This window comes from Scylla paramamosain, chromosome 21, assembly GCF_035594125.1.
Source record: "Scylla paramamosain isolate STU-SP2022 chromosome 21, ASM3559412v1, whole genome shotgun sequence".
Classification (NCBI taxonomy): Eukaryota; Metazoa; Arthropoda; class Malacostraca; order Decapoda; family Portunidae; genus Scylla; species Scylla paramamosain.
The window spans coordinates 11,390,767-11,413,266 of NC_087171.1; the positions used below are offsets into that span (position 1 = coordinate 11,390,767).

General features: G+C 37.9%; 1 protein-coding gene across 1 annotated transcript in view; it reads right to left on the bottom strand.

Moving 5' to 3' along the window:
• The window catches only part of LOC135111281 (adenylate cyclase type 3-like), a 198,485-nt gene that overhangs the window by 131,397 nt on the left and 44,588 nt on the right, over positions 1–22,500 (bottom strand). Inside the window, 1 exon segment of the mRNA XM_064024517.1 lies at positions 22,468–22,500. This exon segment is cut by the window's right edge and continues 117 nt beyond it. Within this exon segment, the coding sequence (XP_063880587.1) occupies positions 22,468–22,500 (33 nt within the window).

A 22,500-nucleotide genomic window follows, 5' to 3' on the forward strand; every position in this document is an offset into this window, starting at 1 on the left:
ATGAAATACGTTACGTACGTATGGCAGCGGGGCGCCGGCACCTCGCCTGTGACGTCATCAAGGATTCGGGACTCGGTCTGCTCCAGTGTCTCCCCAATATTTACCGTAATTTCCAGTGTTTTCCAAGTGTTTCCAGCTGTTTCTAAAGTCAGGCGTGTAGATACTTGTAGTAGAAGGAAGAAAATAAGAGAAATGAAAGAGGAGAAGGAAGAAATAAAAAGAAATGGAGGAGGAGGCAAAACAGGTAAACAATATTTAGCTTAGTTTCCCTTGCTGCGCTGCAGTTTTCTGTAATATTTGGTATGTTTTGGGTGTTTTACGTGTTTAGGATGTATGTAGGAATATTGTGGGGTGTTTAGAGTGTGTTTTGGTGGTGTTTAGGTGGGGTTTGGGTGTATATTTGCTGTTATCATTGTGTTTTGGGTGAATTTTGGGTGTTTTAAATGTGGTTTAGGATGTTTTTAGTTATATTGTAAGTGATTTGAGTCGTGTGGGGTGTTTTGAGTATATTGTGGGATGTTTTTGTGTGTTATGGGTGTGTTTGGGGGTATATTGAGGTGTAGTGAGTTTGTTTTGGGTTTATTTTCTGTTTTAAGTGTTTCGGTGAGTTTGGGTGTGTGTGTCTGGTCTTTTGAGGTGTATTTGATTGTGTGCAAGTAGTTTTGGGTCTTTAAGGGTGTGTTTGTGGCGTGTTTGTGGTGTTGAGGGGTGCTTTAAGTGTGTTTTGGATGTTTTGATGTGTTTTGGGTGTGTTTGATGAGTTTTGGGGTGTTGTAGTGTATTTTGGGTGTTTTAAATCTTTTGAGTGTGTTTGGATGAGTTTTAGGTATATTGGGGTGCTTTGAGTGTGTTTTGGATAAATTTAGCGTGGTTGGGGTGGGTCATTTGGATATTTTTAGATGTTACGGGGTGTTTTGAGTGAATATTCAATATTTGGTTGTGTTTAGGTGAGTGTAGTGGGTATTTTGGGGTGTTGTGATGTGTTTTGGTTGTGTTTTGGATGTTTTGAGTGTATTTTGAGTGTGTTTTGGTAAGTTTTGTTGCATGTAGGGATGTTGAGTGTTATATATATATATATATATATATATATATATATATATATATATATATATATATATATATATATATATATATAATGGGAAGGCAATGAGAAGAGGGACAAAAGAACATGGGATGCACCGCCTGTGTTCATACCGGGATCTGATGTCAGCTCTTGTGAAGGGTCAGAATGCATATTCCTGAAGTCTGGAAGGAGTCGTCTGCCAGCCTGAGCCTGTATGGACACTAGGCTGTAGCTCCAAAACTAGTTGTAGGATTCTCTCAAAAATAGTCTCATTGAGATTCTCGCACAAAATTACCTATACGTAAGTTGATCTAACCTAACCTAACCGCTACAAGAGTAAATGGGCCGAAACATTACCAGACTTCGGGAATATGCCTCCAGAGGGATACGGGTTAAGGTCGCTTCACACACATCAGTGCCGTATTCGTTCCATGATGTTCAGTGCTTCAGTGTCAGTAAAAAAAAAATTCATCATTTTGGAATTCAGCGGAAGCATTTACACATGTCCGGCGAAGTACCATGTTTTGACTGAAGTGATTGTTACATCTCCGTTCCGTGAAATGGAATATCGTCGTCACTGGTATTTTAAAAATTTTCACGGATGTCGGACAAGTGTTTGAAATAAAATAGAAGAAATTGAAATGGTGATAAATACTCTTTTTAATTGATGTAATTAATCACATTGTACATTATACTTACCAGAACACACCACATCACACCACACCACATCATAACACACCACACCATACCACACCACACCACACATCACTGAGCAATGTCATCAAACAGTTTTTGGACATTCTTAATTAATTCCTCGTACAGAGTAGCAAAATCTCCTTCAGTTTCTCTTTTTCTTCCACGTTTCATGTACCCACTTTTCTTTTCTTTATTTTTTGTTAAGCAAGCATCTTGCTCTTCATCAAGAATTATGACAATCATAGCCAACTCCACGTCTGAAAGGATATGTGTGCATAGACGTCACGAAAGCGACATGGATATCACTGACACTATACGATACTAATATGGCACTGATAGATGTGAAACCACCTTTGAGTGTGCTATTCTGATAGTGTACCCACTATCTGCCAATTTCACTGGGACAAAAGCACAATTAGGTGATTGTTAAGAAGAACAACAACAAAAATAATAATAATGATAATAATAATAATAATAATAATATAATAAAAGGAATTAAGCCATCTATATAGTTAGCTAGATTGATATCATTATTATTGTTATCATCATTATTACATATCAAGGTATTGTGACATTATTATTAATAATATGTTATTATTATTATTATTATTATTATTATTATTATTATTATTATTATTATTGTTATTATTATTATCATTATCATATTTCAGCTATCCAACATCAGAACAGTATATGAATATGGCAAATGCTGTTTTGACATCATTTCCTGCCATCCTGAGAAACAGTGATCTCGAGGAGCATGAATTGCAGCTGCAATGGAAATTGCACATCCAGCGCAAGTTTCAGAATTCAAGAAAGAGGCAGGATTCCTCAGTGACTGAGGTGACGTCAAGGAAAAAGAAGATCCCTTGCAAAGCGCCAAAAGAGACTACGTGTCCACTGATGTATGGAGTAAAGGCTTACCTTCCACCAAGGCCCCATTCAGAAGATGATGAGTCATTAGAGAGCCATAGACAGTGGCTTGCTCTACATTGGATGAAGAAAGATCCCGAGTTAGATAAGGTATGTGATATTTGTACCCTTGATTTATCTTTTTTATATTTCAGAGACTTCTTTACTGGTGTTGTTTAAAAATACCTGCTCTTATGTAAGCAATTTCAGTGGTACTGGTGGATAGCCACTGAAAAATGATGCTCGTATATATATATATATATATATATATATATATATATATATATATATATATATATATATATATATATATATATATATATATATATATATATATATATATATATATATATATATATATATATATATATATATATATATATGAGGGAGAGAGGGAGGCTGGCGGGACAGTCAACTTATGAAAACTAATTTTACTTTAATGATTTTCCTCAGGCTGAACGCCTCATGCAGTTGACACTCTCTGAGAGACGCAAAAAAATAATCAATGGGAACATTCTTGTAGCAGAAACCCTGAACTTGTACCCGTGGATTCAGGCTTTTGATGGCGTAAGTGTGTATATATGTACACTTAATGGATTTTGCTACATATTGTTACTAATTGTCAACTTTATTTGTAGGGCTATAATGTATATAGCTATTTATATTTTATAGTAGGTAATTGATATTTAACTACCGGTACTTCCATTCTCCCTCTCAGGCTCAAAGGACTCAGTGACGGGAGATAAGCACTCATAACTAGTAAGTACAGTTATTGCGGATGCTCATCTCTGTAACCTTCACTTATAATTATTTGATGCTTATATCTTTACAGATAATCAAGGAGTTCCTGAGATTAGAACCACAAGCGGATGAACCAGACCCAAGAGTAGCAGTTTTGAAAGGGCTGGAGAAATATAGGCTCCCAATAATTGCCATTCTCAAAAAAAGAAAAGCAGTTCCTCTGTATATGGAAACCTTACTTGAACTCTATGACCACGATGAAAGTCAATGCGAGTAATGTCTAGTTCAATTTGTTCATTTCAGTAGCTGGTAGCAATTTAATATATGTATCTTTTCATCATTAACAATGCATCTTTCACTTTTTATAAGCCTAGTATTCATGAAACTATGCTGCATGCAAAAACCAAACATTGTATTAAGCATGACCTATCTAACTGTAATGCTTGCACCAATTTCTATAAAGGTACTCATTTAATTGTTAAATTCCTGCTCTTCTCTCAAATTTTTGGCTGAGTGCTATGGCTAAATAATTGTTTGCAGCATAAGTGATGTTAAAGATTTTAATAGGTGTAAAGCATCTCTCTCTCTCTCTCTCTCTCTCTCTCTCTCTCTCTCTCTCTCTCTCTCTCTCTCTCTCTCTCTCTCTCTCTCTCGTAAGGAAAGACATTATTTCTAGTGTAAATAAACCAAATAGGCTGTCCAATTTGAAATTCAAAATGTAAATATTATCAATCTTTTTAGAAATGTTAGCTGCATCCTCTTCCCTTGCAGTCCAATAAGACAGGTCACTAATTCGTGTGGAGATAGAATTCTTGGAGTCACCTTTGCCGGCACTAGCGCAAGTGCAAACAGTCTGATAAAGGTTTCTTCCATGGTTGTGATGAAGTTCAGGACTTCTCACACTGTTTTGGTGGATATGATGAGAAGGATCGGGAGTTCGGAACATCAGTGCGTTATGTCGAGGCATGTAGGTTCGGCTGGGGTTTTCTTTCTTTCTTTTTTTTTTTTTTTCGATCAGTACTCATCGTATTCTTATGAGGACTTGCTAGACGAAGCATTACTGCATTATGATATTACCCAAATAGTGTCTCAAGTAAAAAACATAACTGCATACTTGTACAAAAGATTTGCTGCTGTGACACAAAGGACAAAAATCATTAGTATACTGGTCGTTCTGAGCATTCAATCAAAATGCTTGTCATTCATATAATTAGTAGAACCATCGAGGAGCTTTATTTTTGTTAATTCTTATGTGATAAAGCATTAATTACAGGAGGCTTTTAAAAGATTGGTACTCAAATTAGTGGACTGTCCTATTGGATGTGACCATATCTTCACTTTTTCCTTACACAGTTAATTTTCTTTTGTTTATTTGATTTACTTATTATCATATTTATTTATATATTTATTTATTTGCACCAGATGCTTGCTTAGTTATATTGGGGTTACTTCACCTGCTTGGAGAAAGGAAAGACTCCATTTTTACTAAGGTTAAATTTCAGCACCTTTGATTTTAGAGTGGTGTGTATATATTGAAATTTCTGAATATATTATCACCTTAAGATATACATCTACATATAAATTTTATTTTAATGTCAAAATGTTATTAATGTTTACACTATTATTTCTTCCTTAAGGTACCAGAAGAAGAACTAAGAACAGGGCAGTCTAGTGTGTATTTGATGGTGCACCTGTAGCTGAACCAACATGTATTTCTATGGCTGTAGTCTCATTGGTAGCAGGGCTTTGTGTTTAATATTGAACACCCAAAAAACTGTGAACATTTCCTCCGTTTCACAACATCCCATCTCTTAGGTATCAAGTATGACAAAGGTAACACTTCAAAAACAAGATCTCTACTTGTAAAACTCAATGAAGTAAAGACAGAATTGAGCTACAAAAATGCATAAATCTGCTTCCAAATATATTCAACTCCACACATAATGCCTCTCTCTCTCTCTCTCTCTCTCTCTCTCTCTCTCTCTCTCTCTCTCTCTCTCTCTCTCTCTCTCTCTCTCTCTCTCTCTCTCTCTCTCTCTCTCTCTCTCTGTCACACACACACACACACACACACACACACACTAGTCAATTACTAGTTAAAGATTAATCAGTGAAATAAATACATAACATTATGTTAATAAGTTTTCTAAAAGGAAAAGGAAATACTTGTACTTCCCCTTCCCCCTAACCCAGTATTCATGAAATCTTACTGAATTGTTATCTTATGTTATATATATATATATATATATATATATATATATATATATATATATATATATATATATATATATATATATATATATATATATATATATATATATATATATATATATATATATATATATATATATATATATATATATATACAATGAATGGAGAGTAGACTCTCTCTCTCTCTCTCTCTCTCTCTCTCTCTCTCTCTCTCTCTCTCTCTCTCTCTCTCTCTCTCTCTCTCTCTCTCTCTCTCTCTCTCTCCAAATTGGGAAGTATTCTTCATGTACCATATGATGCATATATTTTTATTTATTTTTTTTAATGCATTTTTTACTTTTTTTTTATTTCTCTATGTTATTGCAAGTGATACGTGAAGCTTCTTTATTACTGTTCTGAGCATTTCTGTAGATTTGTTTAGTTAGTATATCCCATAGAAATACTCATTTTCTTTTTTTTGTGTGGCTTTAAAGGATTAATGGTGACATATGGATATGATCTGGGTTAAAAGCTTGTACAAATAAGGTTAAATGTCTATTTTTGCACTGGTTGTTTCCCAAAGTTTCTTAAAAGTACTGTGATATAATGATTAGCAGTGGACTAATTAATTATTCTTTACAGGGTCTGTAACTCCTTACATTTAATTTATGTTAACTTTACTTACATATTTTTTCCTTTAGTTTATGAATGGGAGGAAGGTTTAATATTCATATCCTAAGAGATGCTTACTTTCTTTTCCACATTGCAAGTTTTAGTGATTAATACTCACAAATGTGTATTATTTACTTAATGGCTTGTCAAAACAGGTTGTTTTTGTGTTGCTTTTTTTTTTTCTCATACTAGGATGAAGTGTTACTAATGGAGTTTATTTTTTACATCTGTTTTTATATATCATTACAGTTTTGAGGGGAGCTTTCTGTCAAATGTTCAAGTGAAAAGCATATTATACTATAGATGATAAAAAATTATAGTGTTTATTTTTTTATTTATTTTTTTTAATGCAATGAAATGGAGGGAACATTTAATTGTATATGAATTTATTGAATTTATTACCTATTCTTTCCCTAACCTTGAGACAGCAGTAGCTAGCTGCTAGTACTAAAGGTACTAATGATTCATCATCTGCCTAAGAAAGACTAACTAATTAGTCATTTAATTGACTAACCTATGATCCACTTTACTAATGTGGTTAGTAGAAGCAGTGAACAGTACGAAATCATTAGTCAGATATATTTGAGTAAGACCATACTCAGGTTGAGTGCTCAGTCACAAATTGACTAACATTATGTTAGTCACTGAGACTAATGCTGCCACTCATTCTAGACCCCATGGGTTTTACTAAGAAAAGTTAGTTAGTCAGCACGACTAACTTTGGTTTTGTGTGAAGGATTCATCTCGAATTTCACTCGTTCCTCTCTCTTTCAATCCAGTAACATGGTTAAGAATTTTCATCCATACCAACAGCATCTCTCTGCCTAATAAAAAGAATGTGTGCGTCCTCTGCTTTCCAAGTCAATTCTGTCTGCTGTCCATTACTGTACTGTCTTGCCTCGTGGGTTGTTCCCGGAATGAAGTTTGCCGGTTTTGCCTCAACCCAACACTCACTAGAATACGTCTTGCCTCGAGCGTTTGCCACTATTTTTCTTCGCTTCTTCTCTCTCTCTCTCTCTCTCTGATACCGGTAGCAATTCTACCAATGCTGCAATTCCGAGTAATCGTGCCAGTAATCGAGATGGTGACAACAACAAAATACAGCACTAATGGCAGTACTGTTAACAAAAGAGACAACTATGACGGTAATAATCCTATTTCAAACACTCAACATTACACATTTCTTAGAGCTTCACATATACAACAACTTGAAAAAAAAAAGTAGCCTAACACAAATATTCTTTTTGAAGTTCTATAAAACGCCAAATATTATTATGTAGAATAGGATCACTACTATCTTTCACTAGTCACTTTCAGGAAATCCTTAAAAATAATGTTTAGTTTTTGCTTTTTTTTTTTTTAATTTAGCTACCGTCGCCTCAAACAATGATAAGTAAAATTACAATGAGGATATCTTTGCAATGATGTTCTGGTCTCAGTGACTGCAAGCTCCTTTGAACAGGGTGGAATCAAAAAGCATTTCGTTATATCTACTCCTCTCATCCAAATGACTGTTCCCAACATCTCTCTCCGCCGCAATGTTGCATCTTTTGCTGTCTTCTACCGCTTTTTTAACGCTAACTGATTCTCTGACGTCAATAACTGCATTCCCAGCGCCTCCCGCGGCCTCGCTGCACAAGATTTTCTTCTTTCTCTCACTCCTTATTTTATCCACCTCCCTAATACAAGAATTAACCAGTACTCTTAATCTTTCATCCCTTTCACCAGTAAACTCTGAGACTCGTGTATTTTTCCATTTCATACTCAAACAGTTTCATGAGGGAAGTTTCAAGACACTCCAATTTTGGATTGTCCTTTTGACCCTTACCTTTATGGACTACGACCTGAGTGAGTTTTTTTTTTTTATCTACATTTTTGTTGTAATCCTTTGCCAGTGTCCTTTCTATAAAAAAATAAATAAATAAATAAATAAATAAGCTCACAAACATCACCTGAACATGAGGGAAGCAACATGTAGCCAATGAGCTGAGCTTCACTGACTGACAGCATTCCCCACAAAAGTCAGGAGCGTTGAAAGGAATGATTTGATTATATAATTATATCTGATTGAATTTGTCAGGGCTTATCCAACATCAATGATTTGGGTTTTTAAGTTAAATATTACAAGTATTATTAGCATCACTAAAGTATTATTATTGTGAATGTAATAGGCGGCGACGGTGGTGGTGATAAAGGTGGTGATGGTAGTGGTAGTTGTACTAGTAGAAGTAGTAGTAGTAGTAGTAGTAGTAGTAGTAGTAGTAGTAGTGCTTGTTGTTGATGTTATTGTTATTGTTGTTGTCATTGCTGCTATTGAAATTATTGCAGTAGTAGTAGTAGTAGTAGTAGTAGTAGTAGTAGTAGTAGTAATAGCTGTAGTTGTCGTTGTAGTTATAATTGATGTTGTTGTTGTGGGTGTTAGCATTGTTGTTGCTATTGTAGCTATTTTTGTTGTTGGTGTTACCGCAATAACAGTGAGCACCATTTCACCCTTCACGTTACTTCCTCCAAGAAAACAGACAGCGGTGGTCGGTTATCCTGAAACCTGAACTTATCCCTAAAAGATTCCTTCCTTCCTTCCTTTCGGGGACACCTTTGAAATACTCTCTCTCTCTCTCTCTCTCTCTCTCTCTCTCTCTCTCTCTCTCTCTCTCTCTCTCTCTCTCTCTCTCTCTCTCTCCGTGCTGTATCTCTTATCTCCGAGGTATTCTGACGCTTGGGTCTTGCCGTAAGATTTACGGAAGCTGCCGTCTAGGGATCTTGCGCGGAGAGAGAGAGAGAGAGAGAGAGAGAGAGAGAGAGAGAGAGAGAGAGAGAGAGAGAGAGAGAGAGAGAGAGAGAGAGAGAGAGAGAGAGAGAGAGAGAGAGAGAGAGAGGAAGGGGACGGCTCTCAGGTGTATCTTGGCCTGGTAGAATCAGGTTACCCGGGGAAGGAATGTAATGGTAACGTCACTCTGAAAAGGAATGATGCCGACATAGTACACTCGTATTACAGAAAGGAATTTCTCTCTCTCTCTCTCTCTCTCTCTCTCTCTCTCTCTCTCTCTCTCTCTCTCTCTCTCTCTCTAACAAAAGCTGTGCGCGGCCTGAACCAAATAAAGAGGAATCGACACCGTTGTCAACACAGCAGCCAGTCCAGTATCATTCTGCGACACAGTCTCCGCGTCAGTCCTGTACAGGATCGTCACTACACACAAAAAGGCCTCCATCAGCGATATATTGTGAAAAAAAAATAAAATAAAATTTCACCCAATGGCCAACGGTATATTTTTCTCTGTGATATGAATTACGCGCCAATCAACGTAAACAAGAAAAGACTGATTTATTGAGTTTTTTTTTCGTGAATTAATAAATTGTTTTAAGGCAAACATCTCGTGTGGCGCGTACGTCTAGTGGGTGACAGTGTTCCTTCATATTGATCAGACAAGGGAAGAACAGGCAACAGCAACCTTGTCAGCCTATCGGAGTTTGTGGTCAGCTGCTCTGATGTAAGGTAAGATGCTTAAGGGAGTAAAAGGGAAGACTCCTTGATTGACTTGATTGACTCCATGGTTTCAGGGCTGGGTGGCGGAAAAGGAAGTGTAAGATGGCGGCTTGGACTACGGTGATGAGGGGCGTACAGCACGGAAGGGTTCGATTCACATTTCTACAAGGCACCTCCAATCAGTATCACAGGTAAATTGTGGATAGATATACAGTAATATGGAAAAATATTTGTCTTAAGATCCATTCTGAGTTTACACTTAAGAACATATGTACAGGTAATTCTAAAGAAAATTTAATCACACCATCTCAGTGTTAAAATATCATGCATAAGGAATAATTTGGCTTGAGAAGGTTGGAGAAACATAAAAACTAAAGGCCTGCTCTTGGACTGCAGATGTGGAAAGCGAATGTTGCGCTGCAGTAAGACACTTGGTGAGGCAGCACTGAAGGCAATATTCACAAACAAAACTTAGCATCACGCACTCCTACACGCTGTCCTCCACACAAACACACACACACACACACACACACACACTTCCAGTCGCCTCGGGTAAACAAGCACAAAGATTTCCTGCAGCGTTCATCTTGGTGCAATCATGTCCAGGTGAGCAGTGGATGTCGTAAATCACTGCGTATCCTCCCGCCGCCCAGCCGTGCACACACCAGCAGGATCAGGAGTGGGAGGAACATTTTCAGGATGGTCGAGGATTTTTGTCGAGAAATGCACTTGGTTCCACATTTTCAGTGGAGCCAAAAAAGAAAGCGAGGCATGACGGCGGCACGAGAGGTCATTAGACATTTCTCACATGGATGTTTCTGAAGTTTTGTGTTAATCGGTATGCATAATCTTAAGCACTACTGAGCAATCGTGTGCACATAACAGCAGCAAAATAACAGAGATTATGCTGCTTACAGGGATCAAGTAACTTTCCAGCGCCAGTTTTTGTTTATTGATAAAATCACCCCACACAGCCTGAATTTTTATTTCTTTTTTTTTTCTTTTTACTTTTTTGCCACACTATCAAGCCGCCTTGTCGTAAAATGTGTTCTATTTCTTATAACTTCTGGGAAAGAGATTTTGTATTTTCCCTAATTTTCCCGTATGTTATCGACTATTCTGTGGTGGATGGCGTTAATTTTATCCTGTAATTTGGCCTGATTGCTGTGATTGGCGGGTTGATTGCTTGATTGCTTACTTGGCAGACTGATATGATGATACAGAGATAGACAAGCAGACAGATTAGCTGACTTACTAATTTATATACAGACAGACTGATAGATAGAGACAAACACAGACAGGTAGATAGATGGATAAATGGACAGACACAGGTGGAGAAATTGTTTAACTGATTCACCTGAGGCGCATAAAAATGTAAAACAAGCGTTGATTTAACTGTCAGAAGAAAAGATATAACAAGTAAAATGAAAAAACAGAAAAGAAGCGATGCCAAAAAAATTCAATCACATTTTTAAAAAATAAAGTATAATTATTGAAAAAAAATGAAGAAAAAAATAGTAAAAAAAGAAAATGACTTCGAAAAAAAAAAAAACGATGTAGCGACCACAATATCTTTTTTTCTTTTTTTTTTTTTTTACTTGAACACAATTGGCAACGGTCACTTTTGTTTCCCTTGTCCCGTCTGTCCGCCTCGTAGTCTGCTCTGACTTCAGTAAAGAGACAGCCTCGCTCTAGCCCTCGATTTTCTGTCGCTCAATAAACTGTCTATTGTGAGGAGACTGACGGGTTGGGGGCAGGTGGTGAGGGGAACACGGCATAAGGAAAGAGTGCTTTATTCATAGTTCTGCAATAGGAGATGGTAATTCTTCAGAGCCATTCAAGAAGCTTCTTTTATTCAGTGTGAAGGAGGCTGGCAGCGGGGCACATAAAGGTAGTTGAATGTCTGTTGAACAGCCACTCCTCCCTCCCAAAAAATATTAGGAAAAATGTTTAGGAAATGTTTAGTCCAGTGTTGTGTTGATATTCCACTCTTGAAGCAGGTAAGGGCGTAAGAAAAGAGTTGTCTATCACTGGAAGCCTTGCGTTTCCACCAAATCTACCCTCCACATTTAAAACCAAGTAAGAATAGTCATTACAGTTTACAAGGGAGAAATCTTAGAAGAAAGATAGACGGTGACTCGAATGCAGATATACTAGCGACAAGTTTACCGTAGGTCTCTTCCATTCCCTCCTTCCCCCCCATTCCCCCTTCCTGCAAACTCGCTCCACTAGACTGTATACTTATTCTCCATCCTAGTTTTTCCATCTCACTAATGCAAGAGATAAACAACTCACTTATTTTCAATCTTATTTTGTCCATCGCACTAAGGCAAGAGGTAACCAGTATCTTCACTTTTCATTCGTGTCGCAGGTAAACTCTGGAGCTCTATGGCTGCTTCTGTTTTCCTCCTCTAAGAAAAGAGCATCGACTTTTTTTTTTTTTTCAAGTTTTCTAATTAACTTTCTTACAAGCGGCAACTGAGCGATCTCGATTTTTTCAAATTTTGTTTTCTTGTGCTAGTTTCCTTCACATGAAAAAAAAAAGTAAGTAAAAATCAAATTAAATGTAATAATAATGATGATAATAATAATAATAATAATAATAATAATAATAATAATAATAATAACAATAATAATAATAATAATAATAATAATAATAATAATAATAATAATAATAATAATAATAATAATAATAGTGGAGTATAAATATAAATACTTTAATGATTACAGAAGGGGAAAAAAGATATCATGTTGAAGGATAATTGCATCAAGAAAGAGCACCAAAAATTTTACTTTAATTACGCTGGAAAGAAACAAGATGAAAATGTTTGAGACGTGGGAAACTGAAACGTTAATAATACATGTAAAAAATAGAATAAGTGCAAAAAACAAAAACTTTCGGTAAAAAAAAAAAAAAAAAGTTAATAAATGTAAAAGAAAATAAGTCCACTGTTAAAACGTACATGAATGGAGACAAAAGCTCCAGGAAACAGGAAACAGGAAACAGGAAACATGACACTGACGAGAGAAATGTTGGTATGATTGTACGTAGAAAGCATGACAAAGTAAATTAATGAAAGAAGAGAAATGTGTCGTTGAAACAAAGAGTAACAAGAGCTTTGCATGGCATGAAATATTACGTGGAAACCCTCTTAAATTCTTCTTGGGTGAAGTGAAGAGAGTAATAACATAAAACCTAATATATATATATATATATATATATATATATATATATATATAATATATATATATATATATATATATATATATATATATATATATATATATATATATATATATATATATATACGAGTATATATATATATATAAAGCGGAAAAAAATAACTGTGCTGTTGAAATACATATAAAAGATAAACAAATACTTGGTAAACAGAGCATGGAAGACTATAGAAGATAAATGAATGAAATATGATAAAAAGACAATAACAAAGATACACTACATGCAGAAGAGCAACTTGCAATGAAAAAGGAAAACACACAATATCCATCATGGTACTGGTGCATATATCGAACTATACTTTAATTCCCATTCCCTACGACGTTTACCATCTTTTATCTTACTCATTACAGAGCACTGGTGTTGACATGCTCGTATCGAAACGTCAGAGGAAAATATAAGAATGTCTTTTCATCATTCGACTCTCATAATATTCTGTTCCAACAAAAAAAATAAAATAAATAGAATAAAATGACGCTCCTAAATAAATGAATCAGTAAATATACATATGAAATCTCTTGAAATTCAATGCTGCATCTGAACAATGAGAAACTGAGCAGCATTAGGCAAACATTTAATGGCTGTTCGTCATGATGAACAGAAGAGAAAATCTATACACTATAATAAAAACGAATGCATGGATTATTGGTTCATCTTGAGAGAGAGAGAGAGAGAGAGAGAGAGAGAGAGAGAGAGAGAGAGAGAGAGAGAGAGAGAGAGAGAGAGAGAGAGAGAGAGAGAGAGAGAGAAATGCACACACCGACAGCAAAGCGATGACAAAAGTACACCAGACATTATGAAAGCGAATACGTAGAGCGACTAGAAAACCCAACACAATTTTCCCAAAGTTCCTCAATGCTTGTTTGTATGAACTTCTGAGAGGAAAAAAAAAAAAAAAACGGGAAGCAGTAAAAACCAACATGCCCAAAGAGTAATTTAGCAACTTCAAAGCTGGCGAGTAAAATACCGTGATGCGAATTAAACTATCCCGTCTTTCAAGGAGAGGGTTACTCGTGTATGATCAGTAAATTCAACTTTTTAAACTCGCGGATCGGACCTCGAGGCACCAGGAGAGTTCCGCAGCGCAAACTCGACCAGCAAGGAAAAGCGAGTAAGAATTATAAGATTAAGGCGGCTCACTTCCGTAATGTAATGCAACACGTAAGCCTTCAAGTATAATCCTGGTAAATATATACTGGTGAACACGAGTCAGAAGCCTGCCATGGGAATACGCAAGATAATAATACGAGGATAATGATAATAATAATAATAATAATAATAATAATAATAATAATAATAATAATAATAATAATAATAATGATGATGATGATGATGATGATGATGATGATGATGATGATGATGATGATGATGATGATGATGATGATGATGATAATAATAATGATAATAATAATAAGAAGAAGGAGGAGGAGGAGGAGGAGGAGGAGGAGGAGGAGGAGGAGGAGGAGGAGGAGGAGGAGGAGAAGAAGGAGGAGGAAGAGAAGAACCACAACAACAACAACAACAACAACAACAACAACAACAACAACAACACCTAAACACAGCACCCTAAGGAAAACTAAACACCATAAAGTTCGTGCGTACCAACAAAAAGACGGAGGTCCGAACAAAGTCTTTCAGTCATCACGAGGAAACAAACACAAATATTCAAGTGATGTCAGGCACAAAAACCGGCAATAACAGAAGGAGAGGTGGACGGAACAGCAGCCAGCCACCCAAGGCCTGGCAAAAACAAAACTAACTCAAACAGAAACCGAATCTCGATAAATTTTCCACAGCAAAACCAAACACGCGAATACGAGACACAAGAGTGGAGAAAGTCCATCACCGTCACCGTCACCATCACCATCACCATCACCATCACCAACCATCACCACCACCACCACGCCCCTGCTACTGAAAATGGTGATAGTGAGGGCGGTGATGGTGGTAGTTATGGTGATGAATGATGATGTGGAAGATGGCGCTAAGGTTTTATCGACACAATACGCGAAAACTGTAATAAAGATTGATAAGAAAATAGCGATAAAAAAAAAAAAAGCAGCAGCAGCAGCAGAATAAGAGGAAGGAAAAAATAGCAGGCTAAAAGTAGAGAAGTATAAAAAGGAAGAGAACATAGACCGCTATTGAATAAAAGGAAAAAGGAAAAGTGTCCCAAACAAAAACGAAAATAAATCTAAAGAAAAAGCGTTAAAAGTAGAGAAAAAAAAAAAAAAGAATGACGGTCGCTATAAAACAAAGAGGAAAACAGAACAAAATACAAAAAAAAAAGGTCCAAAATAAGAGAAATATAAACAAAGACTGCCACAAGATTAACCCCCCCTAAAAAAAAAACAAAAAAAAAAACAAAGGAACCCCACAAAAAATATCACTATACGAGAAAAGAGAAAACAGAAAAGAGAGGAAAAAGAAAAAAAGTAAAGAAAATATTCAATCACATAGCCCAAGCCCTCTCCATGGTTCTGGGTGTCGATGTAGCGGACGTAGAAGGTTGCGGGGGCATCACCAGGGCGTAGGTGGGGCGAGGGGATGGGGAGAGGGGGAAGAAGAGGCTTTCTGCAAACACCCACCTCCCATTACCTAACGGTTCCTAATGGCCGCCCTCTCACAAATGGCACCAGACAAGATTTAGTCTCCTTTCTTACACTTTTAGTTTTTAAGTGTGACGCTTGAAAAGTTTCGTTAATATATATACTTTATTTTTTGTTTTGTTTTGTGTATGTGTGTGTGTGTGTGTGTGTGTGTGTGTGTGTGTGTGTGTGTGTGTGTGTGTGTGTGTGTGTGTGTGTGTGTGTGTGTGTGTGTGTGTGTGTGTGATAATACGTAGCAGCTGAAATTGATCTTTCGCTGCTCTTCCTGCTCCTCTTCCTCTTCCTTCATCTCCTCACTATCCGCTTTTTCTTCCTCTTTGTCGCGCACCGCCGCCGCCTCCTCTTACTCTTCATCTTTGTCTTGCATCGCCGTCTCCATCTCTTCTCCATTCTCTTTTTCCTCTTCCTCTCTTCCTCTTGAGCTTCCTCTTCTTCTTCCTCCTCCTTTTTCCTTATCTTCCTCCTATTCCCCGTCCGTTCAGTTAATTTAATCATTTGGTCCACATAAGAATACAAAACCCAGTAATTCAAAGGAAGCAACAGTCAGCCAGTGGTAATATAAATCCAGCGGGCCAGATTACTTAATCCACCAGATGAAGCAACAATAAGCAAGTGTCAGTACTAATCCAGAGTTCACAGCAGTAAGCCAGTGAGTAAAGCCACATCATTTGCCTATCTGATTTCAATTCAAGGGAGCTACTACGCAGGTCCATCACAGACAAGTGTAAGGTGCATGCTGTTTAAGTTTCGTCTTCTCTCGACCAATGATCACAGGTTTTAGTGGACGTTATCATTCGAGGGTAACTCCATGATTCCAGTGATAGTCTGAAGGGGATTTTCCACCATCAATAGGAAAAGCAAGCCACCCATGCGAACCAGACTAAGCATCACTGTGGTTCTTGAAGGTAAATCCATACTCTTAAATGGTCTCAGGTCTCATCAGTAGCTTTCCAGGGCCACAGGGATGATCTTTAGTTCTCATGGGTGTATTTTTCCTGTTGATAATGTTGAATTCTTGAACTATTACCAGAATCATACAAACACCCTTGAAAACTACACTACACTACAACCAATTAAAAGTACAAGGTAAGGCGCCAAACTTTTGAAAACACGGACCTTTGTTATAATGAAAGCCTAATCCACTCAAGCTTAACAAAACAAGTTCTGCATCCTCGCGCTGTTCCAAGCAATGCACAACAAGGAGGCAGTGGATAAGAGGTCACCAGTACACGACACACTGAGCCAGCACATTCTAGGTCGAAGACTGCTCCAACTGCTGCACCCTTCTGGCACTAAGTCATCTCACAATTTATGCTCATAACTAAGTTTCGGTGAACGCCAATCATCTCTTTCACGTATTCCCGACAGGCTTCTAAAACCACATTAGGGCCACGTCCACGGGGATTTACGGGAAGCCAGACGAGACCCGGGTGAACGCGTGATTGAACTTACCAAGAAACTGAAAACATCAAAGAAATGGGAGGAAGGCAAGCAGGTGTTCTCTATCCCCAGGCGACAAGCGACTCGTCCCTGGAGGCCTCCAGTCATGGGCACCTTACTTATCCTCCTGGGGATTTGTCGCAAGAATCCCTTTCCTAACGTTAAAGCTTCCTTTGGCGTGTCTGCAGCTCCAGGCACGTCTGAGGCCTTTTTCCTCCTCCTCCTCCTCTTCCTCCTCGCCCCGCAAGAAATGGTGTAAAAAGTCAGTGTTTTCGTTGTGGAAGCGCCGCAGCGACGGAGCTGAATAGAGGCAAAAACAAGGGTTCTGAGAAGAGACCTCTTGTTCACACGTGTACGGGCTTGGCCAGTGACTACCAGGCCGTTCTGGTCTAAAATGTTGCTTTTCTTTTTTATTTCTGAAGGTGTTACCCTGACCTGCTGGCCTCTGATAGGTGGTATGATGTGAATGTAGACAAAGAAGAGCAAAAAATCAGGCAGATAGAACAACAATGACGTGCGTGGGACGTGTAATGAACTAATATTAGAACACTATGTATATACAGTAGTGAAAGAGAAGTTTGCCTGGTGTGAGTGAGTGAGTTGTAATGACTGATGACGTAGCGGACCACTCAGCACGACCCCTTCACTATCAACGCGAGGCCTTCCTGCCGCCTTGCCGAGCTGGCGATGGAGGTCAGCGAGAGGACATAGGTCCTGTAGCAACTCTGACCTTTATGAAAGCAGAGAGCACCACTGCCTGCCCACCTGACTTACTGCATTATGGAGTGCCGCCCCCGAGCTGCAGGTGGCATGGCGATCCCCTCTCCCTATCCCTCCGACGCCCCGATACTAAACTATTCAACTTACACTAACAACAGAAAAAATAACTGTGATGTTCATTGTTTGAGTTTTAGCAAGGCTCGTGCAAACAAATCCGGCTTGGCCTTTCAGTCCTAGGCAAACTCAAGTAATAAGAGTCATGACTAAAATAAGTTTTAAATTAATACATCTCTCTCTCTCTCTCTCTCTCTCTCTCTCTCTCTCTCTCTCTCTCTCTCTCTCTCTCTCTCTCTCTCTCTCGTCGTCCCACTCCACCCACACGCAGAGCCGTTCATGCAATAAAATATACATTATCCACACCAATAAACGTAGGTAGCTGTCTTTTGTAAACTGTTACATGCAGACGATGACAAATTTGCACAATATTCCTGCAAAATGGAGTTTGAAGTGAGCCTGAAGCCTGAAGGGAAGCGAGTATGTGTGGGAGTCTGAGCACAGATTTAAATATAAATTTCTTATTCCATTATTAATTAGCTCTCCACTTTCTTCCCCTTGGTTACTGAGTTTCACCACACTGCACAGTCGCCACAAGCAAGGATGTCAAGCACTATGGTGAATGTAACCCTTTCACAGCTACTGACACATCCTCCCTTGATCACAAACTGCCCTTGATATTTTTCTATTTGTTCAACAGCTATATCAAAACATTATTCTAGCTTGACATTGGAATATCTATTGTTTCAATTCTTTGTTCCTTCTTACAGTCCTTAAAGAGATTTTGCACACTGATTTTTTGGCGTCGTAAATTGATTAGTGTAGAAAATTCATTCTTTTTGTTCACCAGTTATATTTAGACATTATCCTAGAGTGACATTGGAAAATCTATGGCTTTAATTATGTTCTTTCTTGTGGTGCTTCAATAGATTTTGCACAGTGATTTTTAGAGCCGTAAATTCTTGTACATCGTAATGAATGGGTTAATGTGCGCTAGAGAAACAGAAATCAATATATGGACTAATGAACTGCTGCATGTTAATTAAGAGCACCACAAATACCAAGAACGGGTATGTAATAGGTGGAAGCAGTTGCTACATATTGTTTTATCATCTGAATCATTTCGTAGAGTGAAATAATTACTCTGGTGAAACACAGGAGCTCAAGTCTCGATAAATGGAAGCTGACAGATATTACTTTTTTTTTTTTATTTACCTGAAACAATGTACAGAAAAGACCAAATTACTATGGGCAACTTATCTTTCAGTTTTGGATTATAATTGTGGCTTTCTCTTTGGGAACTGGCACCTTAGTGGGCATTTCTTTTCTTTTTTTTTTATTATTATTATTATCATAGGCCAGTACAGGATTTCAAAAGTCTTAGTGCTAGTGCACAGGTTACCAACAGAACACACTGACTCAGGGGTCGAGGGAGTGTTGGTACGCCTGCATGTGGACTTGGAAGCTTCGTACAGTGCATTGCTTCGGAACGTGATGAATGGTTCCCTAATAAAACTATTACCAGACAGCCGTGCCATCAGGCCTACCAACATGTGCTAAGTCAGACAGTAATATTTCAGTGATATTCGTACTGTGGTCCAACATGTTTCACGCAAAATGTACAAACTGTTTTTCAATGAGTACAGTGGTGATCAGTTCGATTCCCACGTTTTTCCCTCAAATAATGACACAAAATCCTCGCTAAACTACAATGATGAATATTAATTAGATAAATTTCCATGTTTTCCCTTAAGAAATAACATAATCCTCAGTAAACTAATCTGAAAATCCTAGAAGCACCCTTGAAAATAACACAGCATCTTCCATCATAAATGTTAAAGGTAATTGCAGCAGGAGACCGAGGCTTTAAAGAATAACAGATCCAGGAATAAGTGGTACCAAGCATTCGTCACTCATCACTACAAGCAGAGCACTCATCCCTCGCGCTGACCGGTGACTAAAAGTGTTATTCTTGCACACGTCCATTAATTTTCAGATGGGGTAGTGTAGCGTGTTTGCCTTTGTGAGCACCACCCCGATTTAGCATCAAGCACATTTTTCATTCCCTTGCATCGAGTTACGCACGTCCATATCATCACATTACCTGCCTGAATTGTGGGGAAATATTATACAGAGTGCTGTTTCCATTCCTGTGTCACTCGGGAAAAAAGAAATGTAGCACTATGGGAAAACAAATATAACACTGTGGGATTAAAATAAATAAATAAATAAATAAGGGATTAAAAAGAAAACAAATATAACACTGTGGGATTAAAAAAAAAAAAATAAATAAATAAGGGATTAAAAAAAAGACATTATCAAGGAAATATCAGCATCGCACTATTTTTCTATGGGGAACTGATAGACGTAGCACTCTCTTTTTCTACGGGAAATGAAATAAACATAACATTGTTGCACAACATTATTTCTGAATGGGAAATACTAACATAACACTATCTATGGGGAATTAATTAAACATAGCATTCTCTCTCTCTCTCTCTCTCTCTCTCTCTCTCTCTCTCTCTCTCTCTCTCTCTCTCTCTCTCTCTCTCTCTCTCTCTCTCTCTCTCTCTCTCTCTCCCAATGGATATCAAATTAACATGGCATTCCTTCTCTATGGTGAAGTCAGTCAATAAACATAACACTATCTGAGGTGAATAAATACACATAACACAATCTTTCTATGGGAAAAATCAACATAACATTCTTTACAGTGAATAAATAAACACAATACTTAACATAGATATGGCAGACCTACAAATGATGGTAACTCCACTAAGAACACACCACAATTTCTGCATCAAGCTCACGGCCTGGGAATAGTTTTGAAGGAAACGTTCAGTAGGTTTACGACCAAGGCTGTTACAAGGGCTATCAAAGGTTAATGGTTCCCCTCGCGTCATTCAACAAACTCCTTTTATTCAGTGAGGAGGAGACTGGCAGCGGGGCACATAAACGTAATAAAATGCCTGTTGAATAGCTACGCCTCCCGGAAAAAAAAAAAAGATTAGGAAAAATGTTTAGGAAGTACTGCCCAGTGTAGTCCAGAGGTGTGTTGATATTCTACTCTTGAAGCAGCTAAGGTTGTAAAAACAGGTAAAATAGAAATAAGCAGAGAGTTCCAGAGTTTACCAGTGGAAGAAATGAAAGAGTGAAGATACTGATTAATTCTTGCAGTGATAAAGTGGTCAGAATACAAAGTGATTAGAAAGTCTTGTACACTGAGGCCGCTGGGGGAAGGTGGAGAGGTGGAAGAGTTCCTTAATTTTCTATTCAAGACCTATCCTTTGTAAGATTATAAGTAAGCTTTAGGACTCCCCGAAAGTTACCTCCTAATTTCTACATGGGAAGTACGTACCAAGAACTAATAAGTTGAAAATACGCTACTTGCTCATCTAGTTCAAAACACAACTCTTGCGAAGCGACAGATCACCTTCAGGTCTGTACAAGAGAGCATTCCCAAAATCTAGCAGGGGCGCTGCAAGGCTTCAAGTGGGAGTAGAGAAACACGCCATTTGCTTATTTAGTTTTCCACCAGAGCGTGTGATGAGACGCCGCTGTGAGGGGACCGCAGCTTCAAAGGGTTTTAAGCCTTTTCCTGGAAGAATTCTCATTTCTTGGTGCATCAATATTACTGCTTCATAATATGTTTTCATCTTTTATGAAAATCTGGTGTCATCCTTAGTTTGGCACGAGCATCGGTCGAAACTTCGATACCAGACGATGAAAGACGCGCCAGGCAGAATACTCGGAACTCTTGTTCCGCGGTGCACCAAGTAATAGCAGTAATATTGTTCTCTTCATAAACAAGTCCCAGAATCACATCACTACATTTCGGGAAATCAAAATGGAAAACGCTAAGGCCCTGTTCACGGAGAACGCCTCGTGTGAATTTTCTCACTAAAAGCGGAAAACTTGCAGCAAAGTTTACACCACTCACATCACAGACATAACGAAGAAAACCAGGCCAGTAAGTACCCGGCGTGAAGGAAAAATATCCTAGCAATATTCCAGAAAGTGAAAAAAAAATATAAGCAACAAGTATACGCGTCTGGCAGAAGGATCAGCGGACATACACGCACTCACAAATCTGCTAACATCCCCCGTCATGTAAGACACAACACAACCACGTTGACGAGCACTGCAATAAATCCTCTGATAATCCAATCATAACTTCGTCGCGCTGAGAGAACAAGAGATAGACTACAGTGCACATTTTAACAGAGAACTCGGTCATAGTTGGGATATGAACAAGTGACCATGATTCAAAAATGCGCCTCGTCTCAGGTCACTCCTTCATGAACGCACGGCTCTCCTGCTGTTATACTGAATCCAGGTCTTGTTGAGTCTCGTAATGGAAACTCTGGCAATACAGACAGCTCAGACGTTTTCTTAGTCATGTTATGCTCATGATGTTGTCAAGAGAAGATCAGAGGACTTGAGTTCGAATGAGGATTCAAGATTCGAGGAAAACAAATAAATAGATGAACAGATGAATACATGCATAGCCTGTACATAGTGCAGATGATTCAATAATCGAGGAAAACAAATAAACAAATGAATATATATAAGTAAATACATACCATATACATCATTAGCGAGAGGCGGAGGTTAAGCGGGAATGACGCAACACAATGCAAGTACTGACCTGCTCCTTAGACTGCTCCTCGATGACCATCTT